This window comes from Pongo abelii, chromosome 6 (assembly GCF_028885655.2).
Source record: "Pongo abelii isolate AG06213 chromosome 6, NHGRI_mPonAbe1-v2.0_pri, whole genome shotgun sequence".
Classification (NCBI taxonomy): domain Eukaryota; kingdom Metazoa; phylum Chordata; class Mammalia; order Primates; family Hominidae; genus Pongo; species Pongo abelii.
In genome coordinates, this window is record NC_071991.2 from 54,732,833 (window position 1) to 54,755,868 (window position 23,036).

At 42.1% G+C, this 23,036-nt stretch overlaps 1 protein-coding gene across 1 annotated transcript in view; it reads right to left on the reverse strand.

The window, feature by feature from the left end:
• LOC100938632 (E3 ubiquitin-protein ligase ZNRF2) overlaps positions 1-17,553 on the reverse strand; it is a 92,461-nt gene extending 74,908 nt beyond the window's left edge. The window contains exon 1 of the mRNA XM_009242889.4: positions 16,867-17,553. Within this exon, the coding sequence (XP_009241164.3) occupies positions 16,867-17,338 (472 nt within the window). The 5' untranslated portion in view covers positions 17,339-17,553. The remainder of the gene's footprint in view (positions 1-16,866) is intronic.
• Positions 17,554-23,036: the final 5,483 nt, after the last annotated feature.

The following is a 23,036-nucleotide window of genomic DNA, read 5'->3' on the forward strand; positions in this document are numbered from 1 at the left end:
CCATTTTGGGAAAATATGACCAGCCCAAGAGAAAAGACAGTAATATTCCTAAGAAAATGGCCCAGAGGACACTATATGCACAGAGAGCTTCCAATTTGCTTTTTGGTGCCCCCCACTTTAAAAGTATCAGGAGTTAGCCAAAGATCACCAAACATTTAAAGAAAATATCTAACAAAAGAATGAAGCCAAACAAACAGAAAAAGCAAGTGGGAAGAAACCGAGTCATCAGGAAAGGGAAAAAAGCATACACATACATATATATACATACACATATACACATATACACATATACACAAACAGACACACATGTAAATACGTATCAGTAATATTCTTAGAAAAAGATATTGTACCCACAAAACAAAAATTGAATATATGAAAAAACACTATTTTTTAAAGACCTCAGAAATTTTAAAAACATTAAAAATTCAGTTAAAAATTAAAATTACGAGGTGGAGGAGCCAAGATGGCTGAATAGGAACAGCTCCGGTCTACAGCTCCCAGCGTGAGCGACGCAGAAGACGGGTGATTTCTGCATTTCCATCTGAGGTACCGGGTTGATCTCACTAGGGAGTGCCAGACAGTGGTCGCAGGACAGTGGGTGCAGCACACCGTGTGCCACCCGAAGCAGGGCGAGGCATTGCCTCACTCGGGAAGTGCAAGGGGTCAGAGAGTTCCCTCTCCTGGTCAAGGAAAGAGGTGACAGACGGCACCTGGGAAATTGGGCCACTCCCACCCGTATACTGCGCTTTTCCGTCGGGCTTCGGAAACGGCGCACCGGGAGATTATATGCCGCACCTGGCTCGGAGAGTCCTACGCCCTCGGAGTCTCGCTGATTGCTAGCACAGCAGTCTGAGATCAAACTGCAAGGCGGCAGCCAGGCTGGGGGAGGGGCGTCTGCCATTGCCCAGGCTCGCTTAGGTAAACAAAGCAGCCGGGAAGCTCGAACTGGATGGAGCCCACCACGGCTCAAGGAGGCCTGCATGCCTCTGTAGGCTCCACCTCTGGGGGCAGGGCACAGACAAACAAAAGACAGCAGTAACCTCTGCAGACTTAAATGTCCCTGTCTGACAGCTTTGAGGAAAGCAGTGGTTCTCCCAGCACGCAGCTGGAGATCTGAGAACGGGCAGACTGCCTCCTCAAGTGGGTCCCTGACCCCTGACCCCCGAGTAGCCTAACTGGGAGGCACCCCCCCACCGTAGGGGCAGACTGACAACTCACACCACCGGGCACTCCTCTGAGACAAAACTTCCAGAGGAACGATCAGACAGCAGCATTCGCAGATCACGAAAATCCGCGGTTCTGCAGACACTGTTGCTGGTACCCAGGCAAACAGGGTCTGGAGTGGACCTCTAGCAAACTCCAACAGACCTGCAGCTGAGGGTCCTGTCTGTTAGAAGGAAAACTAACAAACAGAAAGGACATCCACACCAAAAACCCATCGGTACAACACCATCATCAAAGACTAAAAGTAGATAAAACCACAAAGATGGGGAAAAAACAGAGCAGAAAAACTGGAAACTCTAAAAAGCAGAGTGCCTCTCCTCCTCCAAAGGAATGCAGCTCTTCACCAGCAATGGAACAAAGCTGGACGGAGAATGACTGACGAGTTGAGAGAAGAAGGCTTCAGACAATCAAACTACTCCGAGCTACGGGAGGAAATTCAAACCAAAGGCAAAGAAGTTGAAAACTTTGAAAAAAATTTAGAAAAATGTATAACTAGAATAACCAATACAGGGAAGGGCTTAAAGGAGCTGATGGCGCTGAAAGCCAAGGCTCGAGAACTACGTGAAGAATGCAGAAGCCTCAGGAGCCGATGCGATCAACTGGAAGAAAGGGTATCAGTGATGGAAGATGAAATGAATGAAATGAAGCCAGAAGGGAAGTTTAGAGAAAAAAGAATAAAAAGAAACAAACAAAGCCTCCAAGAAATATGGGACTATGTGAAAAGACCAAATCTACGTCTGATTGGTGTACCTGAAAGTGACGAGGAGAATGGAAGAAAGTTGGAAAACACTCTGCAGGATATTGTCCAGAAGAACTTCCCCAATCTAGCAAGGCAAGCCAACATTCAGCTTCAGGAAATACAGAGAACGCCACAAAGATACTCCTCGAGAAGAGCAACTCCAAGACACATAATTGTCAGATTCACCAAAGTTGAAATGAAGGAAAAAATGTTAAGGGCAGCCAGAGAGAAAGGTCGGGTTACCCACAAAGGGAAGCCCTTCAGACTAACAGCGGATCTCTCGGCAGAAACTCTACAAGACAGAAGAGAGTGGGGGCCAATATTCAACATTCTTAAAGAAAAGAATTTTCAACCCAGAATTTCATATCCAGCCAAACTAAGCTTCATAAGTGAAGGAGAAATAAAATACTTTACAGACAAGCAAATGCTGAGAGATTCTGTCACCACCAGGCCTGCCCTAAAAGAGCTCCTGAAGGAAGCACTAAACATGGAAAGGCACAACCGGTACCAGCTGCTGCAAAATCATGCCAAAATGTAAAGACCATCGAGACTAGGAAGAAACTGCATCAACTAACGAGCAAAATAACCAGCTAACATCATAATGACAGGATCAAATTCACACATAACAATATTAACTTTAAATGTAAATGGACTAAATGCTCCAATTAAAAGACACAGATTGGCAAATTGGATAAAGACTCAAGACCCATCAGTGTGCTGTATTCAGGAAACCCATCTCATGTGCAGAGACACACACAGGCTCAAAATAAAAGGATGAAGGAAGATCTACCAAGCAAATGGAAAACAAAAAAAGGCAGGGGTTGCAATCCTAGTCTCGGATAAAACAGACTTTAAACCAACAAAGATCAAAAGAGACAAAGAAGGCCATTACATAATGGTAAAGGGATCAATTCAACAAGAAGAGCTAACTATCCTATATATATATGCACCCAATACAGGAGCACCCAGATTCATAAAGCAAGTCCTGAGTGACCTACAAAGAGACTTAGACTCCCACACAATAATAATGGGAGACTTTAACACCCCACTGTCAACATTACACAGATCAATGAGACAGAAAGTTAACAAGGATACCCAGGAATTGAACTCAGCTCTGCACCAAGTGGACCTAATAGACATCTACAGAACTCTCCACCCCAAATCAACAGAATATACATTCTTTTCAGCACCACACCACACCTATTCCAAAATTGACCACATACTTGGAAGTAAAGCACTCCTCAGCAAATGTAAAACAACAGAAATTATAACAAACTGTCTCTCAGACCACAGTGCAATCAAACTAGAACTCAGGACTAAGAAACTCACTCAAAAGCACTCAACTACATGGAAACTGAACAATCTGCTCCTGAATGACTACTGGCTACATAATGAAATGAAGGCAGAAATAAAGATGTTCTTTGAAACCAACGAGAACAAAGACACAACATACCAGAATCTCTCGGACACATTCAAAGCAGTGTGTAGAGGGAAATTTATAGCACTAAATGCCCACAAGAGAAAGCAGGAAAGATCCAAAATTGACACCCTAACATCACAACTAAAAGAACTAGAAACGCAAGAGCAAACACATTCAAAAGCTAGCAGAAGGCAAGAAATAACTAAAATCAGAGCAGAACTGAAGGAAATAGAGACAAAAAAAACCCTCCAAAAAATTAATGAATCCAGGAGCTGGTTTTTTGAAAGGATCAACAAAATTGATAGACCGCTAGCAAGACTAATAAAGAAGAAAAGAGAGAAAAATCAAATAGACGCAATAAAAAATGATAAAGGGGACATCACCACCGATCCCACAGAAATACAAACTACCATCAGACAATACTACCAACACCTCTACGCGAATAAACTAGAAAATCTAGAAGAAATGGATAAATTCCTCAACACATACACCCTCCCAAGACTAAACCAGGAAGAAGCTGAATCTCTGAATAGACCAATAACAGGCTCTGAAATTGTGGCAATAATCAATAGCTTACCAACCAAAAAGAGTCCAGGACCAGATGGATTCACAGCCGAAATCTACCAGAGGTACAAGGAGGAACTGGTACCATTCCTTCTGAAACTATTCCAATCAACAGAAAAAGGGGGAATCCTCCCTAACTCATTTTATGAGGCCAGCATCATCCTGATACCAAAGCTGGGCAGAGACACAACCAAAAAAGAGAATTTTAGACCAATATCCTTGATGAACATTGATGCAAAAATCCTCAATAAAATACTGGCAAACCGAATCCAGCAGCACATCAAAAAGCTTATCCACCATGATCAAGCGGGCTTCATCCCTGGGATGCAAGGCTGGTTCAATATACGCAAATCAATAAATGTAATCCAGCATATAAACAGAACCAAAGACAAAAACCACATGATTATCTCAATAGATGCAGAAAAGGCCTTTGACAAAATTCAACAACGCTTCATGCTAAAAACTCTCAAGAAATTAGGTATTGATGGGACATATCTCAAAATAATAAGAGCTATCTATGACAAACCCACAGCCAATATCATACTGAATGGGCAAAAACTGGAAGCATTCCCTTTGAAAACTGGCACAAGACAGGGATGCCCTCTCTCACCACTCCTATTCAACATAGTGTTGGAAGTTCTGGCCAGGGCAATCAGGCAGGAGAAGGAAATAAAGGGCATTCAATTAGGAAAAGAGGAAGTCAAATTGTCCCTGTTTGCAGATGACATGATGGTATATCTAGAAAACACCATTGTCTCAGCCCAAAATCTCCTTAAGCTGATAATCAACGTCAGCAAAGTCTCAGGATACAAAATCAATGTACAAAAATCACAAGCGTTCTTATACACCAATAACAGACAAACAGAGAGCCAAATCATGAGTGAACTCCCATTCACAATTGCTTCAAAGAGAATAAAATACCTAGGAATCCAACTTACAAGGGACGTGAAGGACCTCTTCAAGGAGAACTACAAACCACTGCTCAATGAAATAAAAGAGGATACAAACAAATGCAAGAACATTCCATGCTCATGGGTAGGAAGAATCAATATCGTGAAAATGGCCATACTGCCCAAGGTAATTTGTAGACTCAATGCCATCCCCATCAAGCTACCAATGACTTTCTTCACAGAATTGGAAAAAACTACCTTAAAGTTCATACGGAACCAAAAAAGAGCCCGCATCGCCAAGTCAATCCTAAGCCAAAAGAACAAAGCTGGAGGCATCACGCTACCTGACTTCAAACTATACTACAAGGCTACAGTAACCAAAACAGCATGGTACTGGTATCAAAACAGAGATATAGATCAATGGAACAGAACAGAGCCCTCAGAAATAACGCCGCATATCTACAACTATCTGATCTTTGACAAACCTGAGAAAAACAAGCAATGGGGAAAGGATTCCCTATTTAATAAATGGTGCTGGGAAAACTGGCTAGCCATATGGAGAAAGCTGAAACTGGATCCCTTCCTTACACCTTATACAAAAATTCATTCAAGATGGATTAAAGACTTAAACGTTAGACCTAAAACCATCAAAACCCTAGAAGAAAACCTAGGCATTACCATTCAGGACATAGGCATGGGCAAGGACTTCATGTCTAAAACACCAAAAGCAATGGCAACAAAAGCCAAAATTGACAAATGGGATCTAATTAAACTAAAGAGCTTCTGCACAGCAAAAGAAACTACCATCAAAGTGAACAGGCAACCCACAAAATGGGAGAAAATTTTTGCAATCTACTCGTCAGACAAAGGGCTAATATCCAGAATCTACAATGAACTCAAACAAATTTACAAGAAAAAAACAACCCCATCAAAAAGTAGGCAAAGGATATGAACAGACACTTCTCAAAAGACATTTATGCAGCCAAAAGACACATGAAAAAATGCTCACCATCACTGGCCATCAGAGAAATGCAAATCAAAACCACAATGAGATACCATCTCACACCAGTTAGAATGGCAATCATTAAAAAGTCAGGAAACAACAGGTGCTGGAGAGGATGTGGAGAAACAGGAACACTTTTACACTGTTGGTGGGACTGTAAACTAGTTCAACCATTGTGGAAGTCAGTGTGGCGATTCCTCAGGGATCTAGAACTAGAAATACCATTTGACCCAGCCATCCCATTACTGGGTATATACCCAAAGGACTATAAGTCATGCTGCTATAAAGACACATGCACACGTATGTTTATTGCAGCACTATGCACAATAGCAAAGACTTGGAACCAACCCAAATGTCCAACAATGATAGACTGGATTAAGAAAATGTGGCACATATACACCATGGAATACTATGCAGCCATAAAAAAGGATGAGTTCATGTCCTTTGTAGGGACATGGATGAAATTGGAAATCATCATTCTCAGTAAACTATCGCAAGGACAAAAAACCAAACACCGCATATTCTCACTCATAGGTGGGAATTGAACAATGAGAACACATGGACACAGGAAGGGGAACATCACACTCTGGGGACTGTTGTGGGGTGGGGGGAGAGGGGAGGGATAGCTTTAGGAGATATACCTAATGCTAAATGACGAGTTAATGGGTGCAGCACATCAGCATGGCACATGTATACATATGTAACTAACCTGCACATTGTGCACATGTACCCTAAAACTTAAAAGTATAATAATAATAAAAGAAAAAAAAACATAATAATGTAGTTATCAAATATATTTTGGGAAACATTCAATATTTACAAAGTTTTTACCATGTGTTTGGCATAGTAAATGTGCTGAAAAACTCGATTCAAATGTTCAGGGGAGAATTTTGTAAATATAAGGAAGACAGATTATAAAAATAATGAAAACTGGATTGTTTTTGCAAAATCTGAGCAGTTGGGAAGAGAAAGGAATATGGTATCAGAGTAAAGCACATGGTCATTCTGAGGAGGGTGAGACTGGAAGTGGGGCATAAATCTTGGATGTTTTAATTTTTTCATTCATTGAAGAGGTTCGTTCAATAGTTAAAAGTACAGAGGTATGAAGTATGTGGACTACTTTAACCCTCACAATACTACAAAAGCAGGTTTTTGTTTTGTTTTGAGACAGAGTCTCATTCTGTCGCCCAGGCTGGAGTGCAGTGATGCAATCCTGGCTCACCGCAACTTCAGCCTCCTGGGTTCAAGCGATCCTCCTGCTTCAGCCTCTGGAGTAGCTGGGACTACAGGCATGCACCACCACACCTGGCTAATTTTTGTATTTTTGGTAGAACCTGGGTTTCACCACTTTGCCCAGGCTGGCCTCGAACTCCCGAGCTCAAGCGATCGCCCCCGTCAGCCTCCCAGAGTTCTGGGGTTACAGGTGCAAGCCACTGTACCTGGCCTGATTCTAGAGAGGAGAAAACGGAGGTACAGAGGAACTAAGCAACTTGCTTAAGGTCAGCCCAAGAAACATGACTTGAAGACTTAAACTCTTCCCCACAATAACAGAATACAGCCTGGATATAAAGTGCATCCCATCTCTGCTTTTGTAATTTATGGACAGATGCGGAACTCAAACTGAGCTAATCTGAGTCCTTTCTGCCGGAGGTAGAGAAAGGTAGTCCCTTCAGGCCTGAAAGATCGCATGTAGTTGCAAGTACAGAGAGTCTCAAGGCTCCAGCTTAAAGAAGGTCCATACTGTCTGGGGGCAGTGGCTGACACCTGCAATCCCAGACACACACACACACACACACACACACACACACACACTCTCTCTCTCTCTCTCTCTCCCCCTCCCCCTCCCTCTCTCTAAATTTCAGCTCCAGGGGCCTTGGGTCCTGCATTTGTTCCTTCAATTCTCTAAGTTACCCTAGGATCCTTTTCAATAATTTGAAACAATATACAGTTTTCCCACTTAATGCTATTTTGAGTTATGCTTCTATCCTTTACAACTGAAAGACTTAAGATTCTCTGACCATGGTGCAATACTTTTTTTTTTTTTTTGAGATGGAGTCTTGCTCTGTCACCCAGGCTGGAGAACAGTGGTGCGATCTCGGCTCACTGCAACCTCCGCCTCCCAGGTTCAAGCAATTCTCCTGCCTCAGCACCCCCTGATAAGCTGGGATTACAGGCACCTGCCACCATGCCCGGCTGATTTTTGTATTTTTAGTAGAGATGGGGTTTCGCCATGTTGTCCAGGGTGGTCTCGAACTCCTGACCTCGGATGATCCACCCACCTCGGCCTCCCAAAGTGCTGGGATTACAGGCGTGAGCCACGTGCCCAGCCACGGTGCAATATTTCTAAATTAACACTAGAAGTAACGATAGGTAGTAGTAAGGACCACCACAATAAAGCCACACTTTAAAATAACTTCCAAGTAAAAGAAAATATCAAAATGCAGTTAACATGATTATTCCTCGATAGAAATGACTTTTAAAAGAAAAAAAAATGTGTACTCAATGATAATGAAAATGGTTAAGTATCCAAAGCTATGGGAAGTGACTATATGTAACAAGAAGTAAACACAGCCTTAAACGCTTTTATCATTAAAAAATAATAAATAAAAAATAAAAGAAGTGAAGAGAAAGAACAAAATTAACTTTACAAAATGAGAAAGAACAGAATAGAGGTAACAGTAGAAAAAATTAAAAACCAACAAAAATAGCAAAATGTATTGTTCAAACTGAGCACTGGCTCTCTGAAACATATTACACATAATCCTGCCTGGGCAATATAGCGAGACCCTGTTCTCCACAAAAAGAAAAGAAAAAAAAGACAATAAAAATAAAAATAAATAACCCATTATGTATATATGGCTTCATTCTTCTTTTATTTTTCCTCAGCTCACATATAAATAGGTAAATTAAAGAACTATTACAGACTAATCACAATTCAAGCAAAAATTAGGATATTCCACATGGTCAGAACTTACGAAATTCAAATGACTGAATACATCTATAATTTTCTGACACACTAAATATTTTCATCGCTAAAAAAAAAAGAGCCCTGAATGAAATAATGACTCTGATAGGTGGCATTACTCGAAATATATCTACTAATCTGCACTTATAAATATCAAAAACCTCACAAGTTTTTATGGGTTAAAAAATTTTACATAGTCCTAAAGATTACACCTTGCTAGAAGCTGTTTCCATTTCTAATGAGCAATTTGGCAATAAAGATCAAATGCCTTGAACAAAAGTGTATCTTTGTTTCTGCCAATCCCATGTCGCTGATAAATTTCTAAGAACTGGCCAGGCGCTCACGCCTGTAATCCCAGCACTTTGGGAGGCTGAGGTGGGCGAATCACTTGAGGCCAAGAGTTCAAGACTAGCCTGGCCAACATGGCGAAACCCAGTCTCTACTAAAAATGCAAAAATTAGCCAGGCATGGTGGTGCACACCTGTAATCCCAGCTACTTGGGAGGCTGGGGCACAAGAATCACTTGAACCTGGGAGGCAGAGGTTGCAGTGAGCCAAGATCGCACTACTGCACTCTAGCCTGGGCGACAGAGCGAGACTCCAACCCAAAAAAAAAAAAAAACTGTAAAAATTTGCTTCCCAGGGAGTTCATGGCAACAGTATTTTATTACAACTGTACCAAACAAACTAAATGCTCAACCATAAGGAACAACCAAATAAATCCTTGACTCTTCATTTTCTCTCATACCTCCACATCTAATCCAGGTGGCTCTATCTTCAAAACACTGGATATCCAGAATCTGGCCACTGCTTAGCACCTCCGGCACTGGCACCCTAGTCCAAGCCACTGTTACCTTTCATCTGGATTTTTGCCTCCTTGCTGACTCTTGCCACCTCACACAATAGCCAGAGTAATCCTTTAAAACCCAAGTCAGATTATGTCAACCTTCTGCACAAAAATACTCCAGTGTCTCCCCATCCCTCTTTAAAACAAAAGCCGCAAACCACAGGTTAGTGGTTATGAGGCAGTTTATGATTCTGTCCCAACCTCATGCCACCCCACTATGCTCTCATATTCTACAGCCCTCTGCAGTAATCAGGTACACTCATGCCTCAGGGCCTTTCGTTACTGCTCCCTGTGCCTGAATATGTTTTTCTCCCAGAGATCCTCATGGCTTGCTCCTTCACTTTCTGCTTGAATTGTCACCTTGTCAGTGAGGTCATCCTTAAAACCCAATTTAAAATAGCAACTATAGATAGGCCTCCACCCCAGAATCTCTATCAGCCTTTGCACTCCATTTTTTTCCATTACACTCAATGCCCTAACACACTATGTATTTTACTTGTTTGTTTACTATCTCTCCCAAATAGAATAATAAGGCCCCTAAAAGCAGGGATTTTTATCTTATTTCTTCACTGCTGTATCCCCAGAATAGTGTCTGGAAGAGTGGGTCCTCATTAAATATTTGAGTGATTTTTGGAATACTGGGTAATAATTTAAAATCATGCTATAAAAAATTTTAATGTGATGTTAGAAACTGGTGGAAATGGGAACAGCATGTTATCAAAGAATATGTAACCCATGGATCAAGAAGAAATCATATGGCAAATTAAAATACATTTTTCACTGAATGTTAACAAGAACACTTCAAAATCAGTGGGATTCAGGTAAAGCAATTCTTGGAGGAAAATGTGTAGCTTTAAAGCTTTGTATTAGAACACCAGAAAGGTTAAAATCAAAACAATATAAAAATGAATGTTCCCAATTTTGTGTCTAAAACAAATACATATATAAAAGACATTAACACTTTTTTCTGGTTATTTCTGGTGGTAAAATTACAAGCAATTTGCGATTTTTATACATGCTTTTTCGTATGTTAGTTTTTCTCTAGTGAACAGGTATTATTTTTATAATTTAAAAAAAAAAGGTTTTTAAAAAACTTCCTTTCCCTCTGGTTGAATTCTAACTGCTGGCCTCTTCCTCCACCTGTCTCTTAAAATACTTGCTCCTCTGGATTCCATCCTTGTCCTTCGTCAATCTATATTCATCCCTTAGTAATCTTACCCACTTTCTGGATTCACTTATAACTTGCAAATTGATTTCTCAGTTTTTGGTAATATCCTGAATTAGAGACTCATGTTTCCAACCACTTAAAGTATACTTCTATCCTGATGAAAATCCGATAGCCACTCAAATTTAACAGGCCTGAAAGGAACTCATTATCATTTCCTAAAACTTGTTCTTTTCATCTTTAATACTGGTTAAAGACATCACTATATACCCAGGTTCTCAATTCTATCAGTTCTACCTCAGAAATCTCAATCAAATCTAACTTTTCTTCTCCCTCACCAATGCCATGTTTTCAACATAGGCATCTTCTATCAGTTATATTTTAAAAGAATCCTAACTTATTCTCCTGCTATCACACTCTCCTCCTTGAGAACTGAATCCTGATCAGGGATGCTGCATACAGCCTGAAGTCTGCACCACTAGAGAAGGTCACCATCCACATAAACTATGAGTGTTAATTGTGCCCAATGACCTAATCATGATACTCCCCCTGCTTTCAAACTTCATTAGATAAAACAAACCTACAGCACTATAAAATCTTTCAACCAGCTCCACTTTCTATTTTTCTAGCTTCAGGTTCTCATCATTCCTCTATGCAACCTACAATCCAGACATATTTAACTTTTCAGTATGCCCTATCAAAACCCACACTTTTGTGGATTTTTCTTTAGTCTATAGTGCCCTCTCTCCATAAAACTTCTAAATCCTTCAAACTACAGTTCAAACATACCCTCCTCTGTGAAGCATTTTTTGACCAGCCTAGACAAAGATACTTCACTAAGCATTTTGTTAACAGTTCTATTACAGAATTTGTTGCACTGTATAATAATCACATATATCCATCTCTCAAATTCAATGGAGAGTTGAGCAGTGCATAAAGAAGCTCCACATTTGTACCCTCAGTATCTACAATGTCCAGTCCCTAAAAGGGGCTAAGTTCATGTTTATTAATACTATACTTACCATATGCATTAGTACAACTTTTTAAAAGTAAATTAAAATGAGTTGAAAAAAAAAGTTACATGTTCAGCTGCCAATCTATAATCCATGTGGCGGAAAGAACTGATGTGATTATTCTTGATTCCTACACTTCCTGGTATTTAAACCTTTATATAATTCCCTTCCCCTGCAACGTGAACTGGACCTACGACTTGCTTCTCATCAATGAAATACAGCAAAGGCAATGGGTTGTATGTGATTACATGTACACGATTACGTAAGAACATAGCACCAGTTCACCTTTGATAGACTCTCTTCTTTTGCTGACTTTGAAGAAGCAAGCTGCTCTGAACCTAATAGACACAAGGAAATAAATTCAACCAATAACCCAAGGACATCTAGGGGCGGACCTTTCCCCAGATGAGTCTCTAGATAACAACCCCGCCCTGACCTACACTTTAACTGCAGTCTTACAGAGGACACAGCTAAGTTGTGCCCAGCCTCTTGACCCACAGAAATTGCAAGGCAATAAATGTGTTGCTTAGAACCGCTAAATTTGTAGTCATTTGTGAATAAGCAGCTTAGAAAACGAATAAAATCAGAACCTAAGGTATTTCTGAACCCTTTTTTCACAAAAAGGCCTATGTTTTGTCCAATTTCTTAACAAATAAATGTCATGTACGTGCAAAATTAAAACACAGACTAACATTTCAAATAACAGTTCTTAAGAATAGTCACATAAGGTAAAACTTAGGAAGTAATTTGCTATATAAAGCAGTTCCTACACTCTCTCTTAACACATTTGCCAATATATCCAATTGTACATAATACTTACTACATGTAATCAGTCTAATATTAGGGCAATTCTCCTTACAAACCCAAATAATAATAAATAGTTTAAAAGTTGATATCTAATTAATGATATTTGGTAATCAGAAGAACTTACTTACTGGTCGCCAGGCAAAGCAATCAAATTGGAGGAGAGTAAGATGTGCCTGAAGATGTGCCTGAGGGAGTAAGACACTGTCTTACAACAACAGGGCTCTTACTCCCTCAGGCACTGCACCAGCCAGCAAAGCATCAAAATACCAAGTTCTTAGGTCCCGCTGCTCTCAGATCAGGTGATGCCCTGTGCAACTCACCAATCCTCCCCACCTTGCAGTCAACAATAGTTCCAAAAAATTCCCAAAGCAGAAACTTCCATGACACAGGCCACACTTACACACAGCAAAACATATAACACGAAGGTATGAAATTACAAGTGAGAAACAATAACCACCAAAATTCTTATTACTTCAGGAGTGGCAGGGTTGTGGTTAGAAGGCTCATTTTTCTTAGAAAGAGGCAAACATTCCTTTTCTGCCACTCCCCATAAAAGCCTTCAATGGCACAAAATAACATTCAGGAATAGGAAGTAGATTAATTACAGTATCCCAAATTCAAACATTTTGGCACTTGATATTGGTAAGAAGTGATAACTGAGACCGATTCCATAATGGTTAATTGATGAAAATAACCTAACACCATAAAACTTCACATCTGCCTTAAAAATTAAGAGAAATCTCCCGAGAAATACAGGTCTTATTCAACATATTCAGTTTTAAGAGATAACCCACACTCCTTCAATATAAGAAAACATGTTTCACAAGTAGCAAGGCACCTGAATTACAATCAGACTACTGAAATACTCATGAGCAAGCCACACCCAAAAAAGCTCAAGAAAATCAGGAGGCCAAAAACAACCCAGCACCACTGGTTGTCTTAGATTAAGTCATTTTACATTTTCACTTCCGGACTCAAGGATACATTATAGAAGTCCACACGATTTCTCTGGAAATAATCTCCATGTATTGGTATATTTCTATAGCCCAATTCATCTACCCCGTCCTTGCTGCATCATTAAAGGCTATTTTACCACTCATATTATGCTCTTATGAACAAAAGCTACTTAACAGTGGAAAAAAAAGTAGACACAAATTAAAGCCAAACAAACCCTAAGATACCATCAAGATTTTTAAATATTAGGAAATACCCTTAAGACCTGTTTTAAAACAAAGGTGATGGACAATACTAGCAGTAGTCAAGAAAGCATCTGTTCACTTTAACACTCCCCAGTCTGAAAAGAATAACAAGGACAAGATTTACTTCACCTAAAAACTCCTACATAAATATAATCACATTCTGATGTCCGGCAACTCAAGTTTAAGAAATTTCTACACACTGAAATATCTGGATTAAGCATTTTTCTTCCAGTTCTCTAGAGAGAATAAGAGTGTATATAGCCAAAATAGATGTCCAAAAGACAGCAAAACATAAAACCAACACAGAAAACTTCCTCGTTCAATGTGGCAATTCATTATGAGGGAACTACTAACAATTCCACTTGCTAGACTCTTAAGTGTTAAAAATAAAAGGCGGGGGACTGTTTTTCATTTTCTATAAATTACATGAGAGCTCACAAGAGAATAATTTTGAATCTTACTAGTACCATATTTTCTTATTAGGAGATGTTAATAATATAAACAACAATTAAAACAACAATTTTACAAAAAACAATACGAACTTTCCACTAATTCTGAAATAATCCTTTTATCAATTTTCAGATGCAGTTATTTGTATATAACCATTTATACAATTTGTAACTGAATAAACACAATAATGTTATAACAGATACTAAAAAGTTAAGTAAATGTGAAGTACAGTCAAGTCTAACTTTTTTAATTATAAGATTCTTCATCTAGCTCCCTAAATCTCAAGATGATGAGAAACATGCTTCTATTGTTTTCCTAATAACCCGTCCACTAAAATATAGATAAAAATCTCAGTAAGGCAATGCCACTAGGATGGGGTTTTACATAAGTGTATTCCATCTCCCTGCCTCAACAGAGATTTCAGGATGTGGCACTTTCATCTGATCCTGTCATATAATAAGAACAGGTAATTTCTCTGATCCCTTTCCAGCAATTCTCAACTAAGGTTCCTCATCTGAATCACCAAACATAGGAAATTATTTCAGTGACTGTTTTTCTCAATAGTTCCAGGAATGATACATAACTAAAGCTGTCCTAAATGCACTGGAGCTAAAAGTTAAAATTCATTGCACACTATAGCACAATTCTCTCCAGAAACCTGGTTGAGTAAGGCTGGTATAAGTTCCTCAGAAAGTGTCACTGTACTACTAGGCCCCAGTCACCCAACCCCAACAGCACTAAGAGAACTATAGTGAGTGCACAAATCTAGAACTTAGATAAGAAAAAAGATAAATGCTTTATCTCCAACTTTAAGCAACTAGGTATTTTTACTTACTAGGGAATAGCATGGGGCTCAACTGTCCCTTGCTCTGAATGGAATGCATTTACTTAACAAAACAAACCCATAGAAATATGTTTCTCAAAGGGAATGATCAGCTCTTAGAAAATGAATTTTTAAAAATCAGCATATCAAATAAATATTAACTATTAACTTGACAAGGCTTTTCCTATTCACCCTTCTTTAGCAAACTTAAATATTCATTTTCTGATAATTACTAAATGCAAATTTTCACTTTAAAAAGATAAAGATAAATATTAAAAACCAGTTTGCCCTTCATTCTCGCACTAATCACCAGTTCTCAGAAACTGCCTTTTATATTCTTCAGTGTGGACTACAGCAACTTCAACTGTTAGATTAGTTGTGATTAAATCACTTTAAGGACACCAGTAGAGTTCTTTTACTCAAAAGCAAATGACTTTTGAAAATGGCCCAGTTTTAAGACGGATGAATATTTTTAAGAAGCAAAAATTACTTTAAAACAAGGTAGCTAATTAAAAGTCAAGCGTCGTTCCATATTGAATGTGCAAAGCGTTACTAAAAAGATGGGAAAAAAGAAACATGACATTCGTATTTTTAATTTATGCTGGCGTGTGTGCTGATCGTACAGAACATCAGAACAGATAAATTACTACGTATTCCACTTTACTAAGTCTCCAAAGTTCCTACGTTTACAAATATATAAGTAAAAGAGGCAGAAAAATGTAGGGGATGGTGTTTTCGCTGCTCATCTGTGCTCAGTTGCTAATATTTCCAATACCAGATATATTTCTAATGCGATGAAATAGGAATGCCTATCTTCTATACTTCTATTTATTTTCATAAAGCGGGGAGGGGAGGTGGTCTTGATTCATTTACTATTAGCGTTTTGCAATAAAGTAGATCAGCATAAAACATAACTGAAGCAGTAGAATTCATTTTCCCCAGGACAACGCACAGTTCCTCCTGTTTCTATAGTAAAGCACATTACTTTGCTATTAAAAATGTCCATTTTTCACAACTGACTTTTCCTTAACTCTAGTCAACACTGCTCTTCAAAAGAACCTAGCCAATTACTGTACCTTGTAGGCAGATGTGCAAAATTTTTACTTCCTTAAGAAACTTTTCCATTTTTTAAATGCTTTCCAAATTAAGCAGGACTCACATTAACTGTGATCTTAAGTAGTTTACTGACGTTTAAAAACAAACTTTTCATTAACGCATTCATCCAATTAAAGTGACATAGTAAGTGGGACTACTGACACAGATTTCAGGATTACAGCTTTATATTAAAAGTCGGTCCAAAGATGGTAACTCAGTGTTCTTTGAGACGCTTTGACTTTTGGCTTTTAAAAATTGTTCCCCACTCCAGTCCCCAGATAGAACTACATTTAGCAACGGGTCTCCTCCTGACTTCCTGGTACTAAAAACCACAACCACAAGGGCTGTTTCGTCGGTTTGTTGTAAAACAACATTTGCTCCAGTCATCTCACTGGAAAACAGACTTTCTCTACTGGGCATCCGCTGAGGTGAGGGTGGCTCACGGTGTTTAAAAACAAAATCACGCGTCTACGCGGCAGCAGCACCGCCGGTGTTAAGCGCCGGGTTTCTTCCCAGGATGGAGACCGAGGCGGGCTGGTCCGGGAGGCAGCCCCCGGCGCCCCGGCAGAAGGAGAAAAGGAGAAGGGTAAAAATAGCCGGCGGCCACGGCCCACGTGCAGCCGCGGGAGGACCGAGCGCGGGTGCGCGGAGAGGGGTCCGTACCTCCAAACATGTGCGGCGAGAGGTGAGCTGGTAAGGAGCCGATCACCAGGCGCGGCCCGCCGGGACTCCCGCCCACCGGCCGGTCCCGGCCGCCGCCGCCGCCGTCCTCAGGGCTGCTGTGCACCGAGTCCTGCGAGCCGTACGGGCCGCTGCTGCTGTTCGGGATGCTGAAGGAGGACTGCGCTGCGCGGGCCCCCGACGCCACGCTCCCCACGGCCCCGCCGAGGGAGCGGCTGCGAGGGGCTGCCGGTGCTGCCGGGGCCGCCGCGGCCGCCGCGGCGCCGCCTGAGGCGCTGGGCTGCTGCGCGCTGGGCACCTGAGCCGGGAACCTCCCCGCGGCGGCGGCCCGAGCGCCCCCGCCACCGCCCGCGGTCCCATTGGCCCCTCCGCTGCTACTGGAAGGTAGATCCGAGCCCGAGTACGCGCGCGTGCGGCCGTTAGCGGCGGCCGGGCCGCTCTGCTTGGCGCCCATGTCCGCCCTGCCCCGGGCCGGGCCCGCGCGCTGCGCCCCGAGAGCCGGGAGGGCGGGAGCGAGCGCAGGAGCTAGAGGGCAGGGCCGAGGCGCCGCGGCCGGCCCAGAGAGGCCCCCGCACGTCCAGAGCCGCCGCCCGGCGTCCAGAGGTGCAGTCGGCGCCCGGCGCGCTCTTCTTGGGGCGGTGGGCGAGGCTGGCGGCCTGACGCGGGCGCGAGAGACGAGGAGACGCGGTGAGGAAGGGGTCCCGGCTGCAAGCACCCCTCGCTGGCTCCAGCAGGAAGGGGCGGCTCAAGTGGCCGTGCGGCTGCCGCTGGTTTCGGTTCTGGTGCGCCACGACGGGCCGCTACCGCTCTCTGCCGCCGCGCTCGGCGCCCCCGATATCGGCACCGCCTCCTCTCGGGCGGCCGCTGCTACCGCCGCCATCCTCCGGCTCCCACGGCGGCTGGCGGCTGAGTGGGAGGCGCCCGCCCAGACTCCGCCGGGGCCACCTTCCCTCCTCCCCCAGCCACCCAGCTGTTATTAACGGAGAAAGAGGAAAAACGGGTGGCGCGCGAGGGGAGAACGAAGAATGGGAGGGAGAGGTGGCGCGCGCTTCCCGGCAACTGTCGCCTCGCTCCCCCTGCGAAGGAGGGGCCGCGCTGGCGGGAGGATCTGGGCCGCGAAGGCGGGGGGTGCCCAAGAGGGGAGGAGGTTCCCTGGCCCTCGCGCCGGAAGGCCGCGGAGCCGCGCGGCGGCAGGGTGCGCCCGGCCCGTGTGTTTGGGTCGCGCGCGGTGACCCCGCCCCCGCCTCCTCGCACCGCCAGGCCGATTGGCTCCCGCCGGCCTTGCTCCGCCTCCCCCATCCGCGACCTGCCCGCCCCTGCTCCGCCTCGCCAAGGTACTGCGGTGTGGTAGGTGCTGCCACCCATGGACTCGGTGATGGACAGGTCTCTGGCCCCGCCCTCCCAGCCAGGGCGCGCCCTTGTCTTCCTCGCGGGGCCTACGCCGATAGGAGGAACGGACACCGGGCGCCAACCAGAAGGCGGCCCCTCCTCCCGCACGTGGCCCTCCGACGCTGTAGGAGCCTGTGTCAGCTGCAGCTTTTCCTGGCGGGGGGCGTGAATGGCTGTGTCCTCTGCCCAGAGCAATTTGGTTTCGGTGGGTGTTGGTGTTACACACTGATTTTAAAAAAACAGAAGCTCAAAAGCCAGCTTGATCTCAATTAGACTTACTCATGAAACACCAACCTGGGAGGAAGCGTGGAGTTGGAAGAACTCGGGATAATCCAGCTTGACCCTCCGTGGCAGGGCAAATACTGTGGTGCCAGGAACGCTGCACCTGACTCACAAAACCTAGGATCTAGGCCCAACACCAAACTAAATTATCTGTAGTGAGCAGATTATTTTACGTTTTTGGACTTTAGGTTTATTTTTGGTTTTGTTTTTGAGACGGAGTCTCGCTCAGTCACCCAGGCTGGAGTGCAATGGTACGATCTCGGCTCACTGCAACCCCCGCCTTCCGGGTTCGAGCGATTCTCCTGCCTCATCCTCCAGAGTAGCTGGGATTACAGGCACGTGCCACCACGCCTGGCTAATTTTTGTATTTTTAGTAGAGACGGTCTTTCACCATGTTGGCCAGGCTGGTCTTGAACTCCTGTCCTCAGGTGATCCACCTGCCTCGGCCTCCCAAAGTGCTGGGATTACAGGCGTGAGCTACCGCACCAGGCCCTTGGGTTTCTTACCTGAACTGTTTGTGTTAAATCCTAGGGCACCTGCCTCTTTAAAATCCTATAACTTCTCTAAAATGTAATAAAATTCTCCTCAGTTCCTTCCTCGGAGTTGGTGTGGGCTCCTCACGGCAGAGCAGGGTCTGGATACCCAGGGAACAGCCTGCTCTGAGACTCCCATTTTGAAAATGTCTAGTCTCTACTTGAAAATAATAGCAAGTGGTGTTTTATAAAACTACAGAAATAAATACTTTGTCATTTTTTTCACTATTTGCAATAAGTCATTTATGTAATGATTTTCATCACTCTTAGGGTATGGGAATCAAGTTTTTAAACAAATGGAGAATATATGTATACATATAAAGACATGCATTGTGTATCTATGTACACAAACACACATATATAAATGGAAAAACAAAGGTACTCAGTGCTTTATATGCAGTATCATGTTAAGATATGGTCATCATTTTGGTTAAGTGCCCTCTCCTTGTAGATGTTTCCTGCCACCTCCTCCCCCATCCCAGCATCACAGACTGACTTCAGTGTTCCCACTCAGTGCTGTACAATACCTCCTTCATAGCTCTGATCATGTTATTATTATTATTAGATATCTTGCTTGTCACTACACAATTGGCTCCATGATAAACTTCATGTCTGTACCTCCAGTGTTTAACCCAGTGTCTGGTCTTGCCATGGTACAATAAATGTTTTGTGAATGAATGAATGAATGAGTGAGTGAATACACATATCCTCACCAGCTGTACTAAAACGATTCTTTCTTGAATGTCACTCATTAACTTATCATGTTCTTATTCTCCTTGACATTTTGCTTGTGGTGGGTGCCCCTTCCACCTCCTCTCTGGTGAGCCTTTTTGTTTCTTTCCCCACGAAGATTCTGGAGATAAAATGCTGGCCTTCCATGTTCTTTCCTTGGCCCTCTTTCCTCTCTCCTCACCCCTCTCATCTCTCTCCAGTCACCAGCATGAAGCTGTCGATGTGTGTTATTGTCAACCAAACAGTTCTGACTTCGTTGAAAATGTGTCGCTTATTTATTTATTTATTTATTTATTTATTTATTTATTTATTTTGAGATGGAGTCTCGCTCTGTCGCTAGGCTGGAGTGCAGTGGCGCGATCTGGGCTCACTGCAACCTCCGCCTCCCAGGTTCAAGCAATTCTCCTGCCTCAGCCTCCAGAGTAGCTGGGATACAGGCATGTGCCACCATGCCTGGCTCTTTTTTTTGTACTTTTAGTAGAGACAGGGTTTCACCATGTTGGCCAAGATGGTCTCTAACTCCAGAACTTGTGATCCACCTGCCTTGGCTTCCCAAAGTGCTGGGATTGCAGGCGTGAGCCACGGTGCCTGGCCATCACTTCTTTATTATACCTACCAGTTCTTCAAAAATTAAAAGTGCTGCTTCATCCAAATGAGTACACACAGGTATACACATACGTAGAACTGCAACGGGTTTTTGAAATAATACCCATGCCACCTGAAATGCACTCTGCTTTCTATTTGACTTCACTGTTGTAAAATGCTGGTCACTGCTTATTGGATTGATTTTACACCCCCCTATGGGGTTGTAATCTGCACTTTGATAAACAGTAGTCTAAATCAGTGCTTTGCAAACTTTAGCACACACAAGGATTACAGGAAAACCTTGTTAAAACAGGCTGTTGGGCCCCCACCCTCAATGATTCTCATTCCATAGCTCAGGGTTGGGCCTGGAGAATTTGCATCCTAACAAGCTGCCCAGTGATGTTGCTGCCATCAGACTTCGGACTCTTGTTTGGAGAAGCACTGGTCTAAATGACGCTTTCCTCTACAATCAGAACTGTTGTTTTAATGCCTTCACGACTTATCAAGAGACGAGAGCCCCAGCTCTTTAAAATTTTTCAAATTTGAAGGTTTCAAAATACACTATATTCCTCCTGATGCAGTTCAATGATATTTTGACCAAAGGCTTTGGGGGTGCAAAATTAGTCTGAATGTACTGTTAAAGCACTTCACATTGACAAAATCATTGGCCACAAACCCACACTGGAACAGGTAAGCTACTTCTGGGCTTTCAATAAAAATGCCTGACCAATCAGTTTGTTGTTGTCTAGTTTGAAGTTTAGTTGGGTCAAGCCTCTTCCCTTTGTGTTCCCTTACTCTCCTTTGCATTCCTCTTTCCTCTCTTGGTTTCTCTTTTAAAACTCTGCTGGATCAGACCTTTGATGTGTGGGACAGCAAATTTGCATAGTGACACCCATTAGTCCTCTCAGTCAGGGACCACAGCCTCTCTACAGGGCTGTTCTGCAGCCAGCAGTAGCCCTACACATTTTGCTAAGGTTTTGCCATCCCACTTTTCCCCTTGTTATAGGATTTAAGAGATGGTTATGGCTTTGCTTTTTTTATTCAAGTAAGTGTTCATACACTACCTCATCTCTACCAAAATAGGACTATATGTATAATTACCTATTTTTAAATAGGCCTATTTTCTATTATTTTGCTTTTTAAAGAAACAAATGGACCATCTAAACATTAAAATGAATCTTAATACATCCTACATATGTGTTAATACATCCTACATACACGTCCAAGATCTTAGTGGTGATTAGAAACTTACATCTTAAATTCAAAATCTTAGCTTGTAGTATTTAGGAGTCACATTGTTGGGTAATTGTTCAGAAAACATCAAAAGTTTATGTAATGTCTTTAACAAATTTTCATCCTCCCTCCCCTGTACTTGTATTAGTTTTTTAATGAGAAGCAAAAGACAAAAGCCAATCATGACAGGATTAAAAGTACATGCCATGAAGTGGTTGAGCTCAAGCTGGGGTTAGGCCCTGGCTTTGTCTAACACTGGTTGTGGGATTTAGGGCAAGCCACTTAACCTGGCTAAACCTGTTTCTTCTGTAAAACATGGATGATCATATAGTAATACCAGTCTCACAGAGTGGTTATGATTCTCAAAAGATTCATTCTCTATTTGAGAGTACTTTCCAATGTGTTAATAGAGAAACGAACTTTAATCTCAATGTTATTATCCCTAGCAGATTGTAATAATTTCCATATCACCTCTGGCAGGTTGTGACATTGTACAATTAAGTATATACTAATACTCAATGGAATTGATTTTACCATTTTTTGAAATTTTAATACATTATTGATGCATAAGGATGTATTGGTAATAATTCGTTAGTAGTAGTTTACTAATAAGTATTTACATCACTGCTATAATAATGATGATAGTATGATATGTCATGACACATCTATATCTTTCCACCATGGGATGGATGGATGTGTGTGTGTGTGTGTGTGTGTGTGTGTGTGTGTGTGTATGTACATATACTCATAGATAGCTAGATAGATGAAATTTGAAAGGAAATTATCATTAAGATATCAGAGACTACCTATTTGAAATCTCCAATATTTAAACCCTTAAACATTTTTTTTTCTTTTGATTCCACAGGGTAGTTAACACTTTGACTAAAGAGTCTTTGGGTCCTAAATAGGCTTAAATGTGTCACAAAAGCATTTCATGTTAATTAATCGATGACTGGAGCCCTATGGCTATGTTTAACATAGATTCCGGAATCATTTTCCTTTCTAAAAACAGCTTGAGATATAATGTCAGCACCTGCTAATAAAAATAATTTTTGCTTACCAAAATGGTATGTAGTATTACTAAGAGCTTAAATATTTATATGGTGTTCTATTCTCAATTAATTCACTTGGGCTTTCAAACATTTTTTTTTTTATCTTTAAGAGCCCTTATTTAAAAACCCTTAATACCAACCAACCACAACCCATGATGCTTTCACTCCATTATAAAGGAACCTCTCAGATTCCATACAATAGTGTTTTGAAAGGAATCCAAGATCTTTATTGGGGACATACTGTTGAAAAGACATAAAATTTAGTGGAAAAATGTATCATGGGGTTGGTACCAAGGGGATTTTCCCAGCCTACAGAAGTGAAGACTAGCTTGGAGAAAAAATAGCC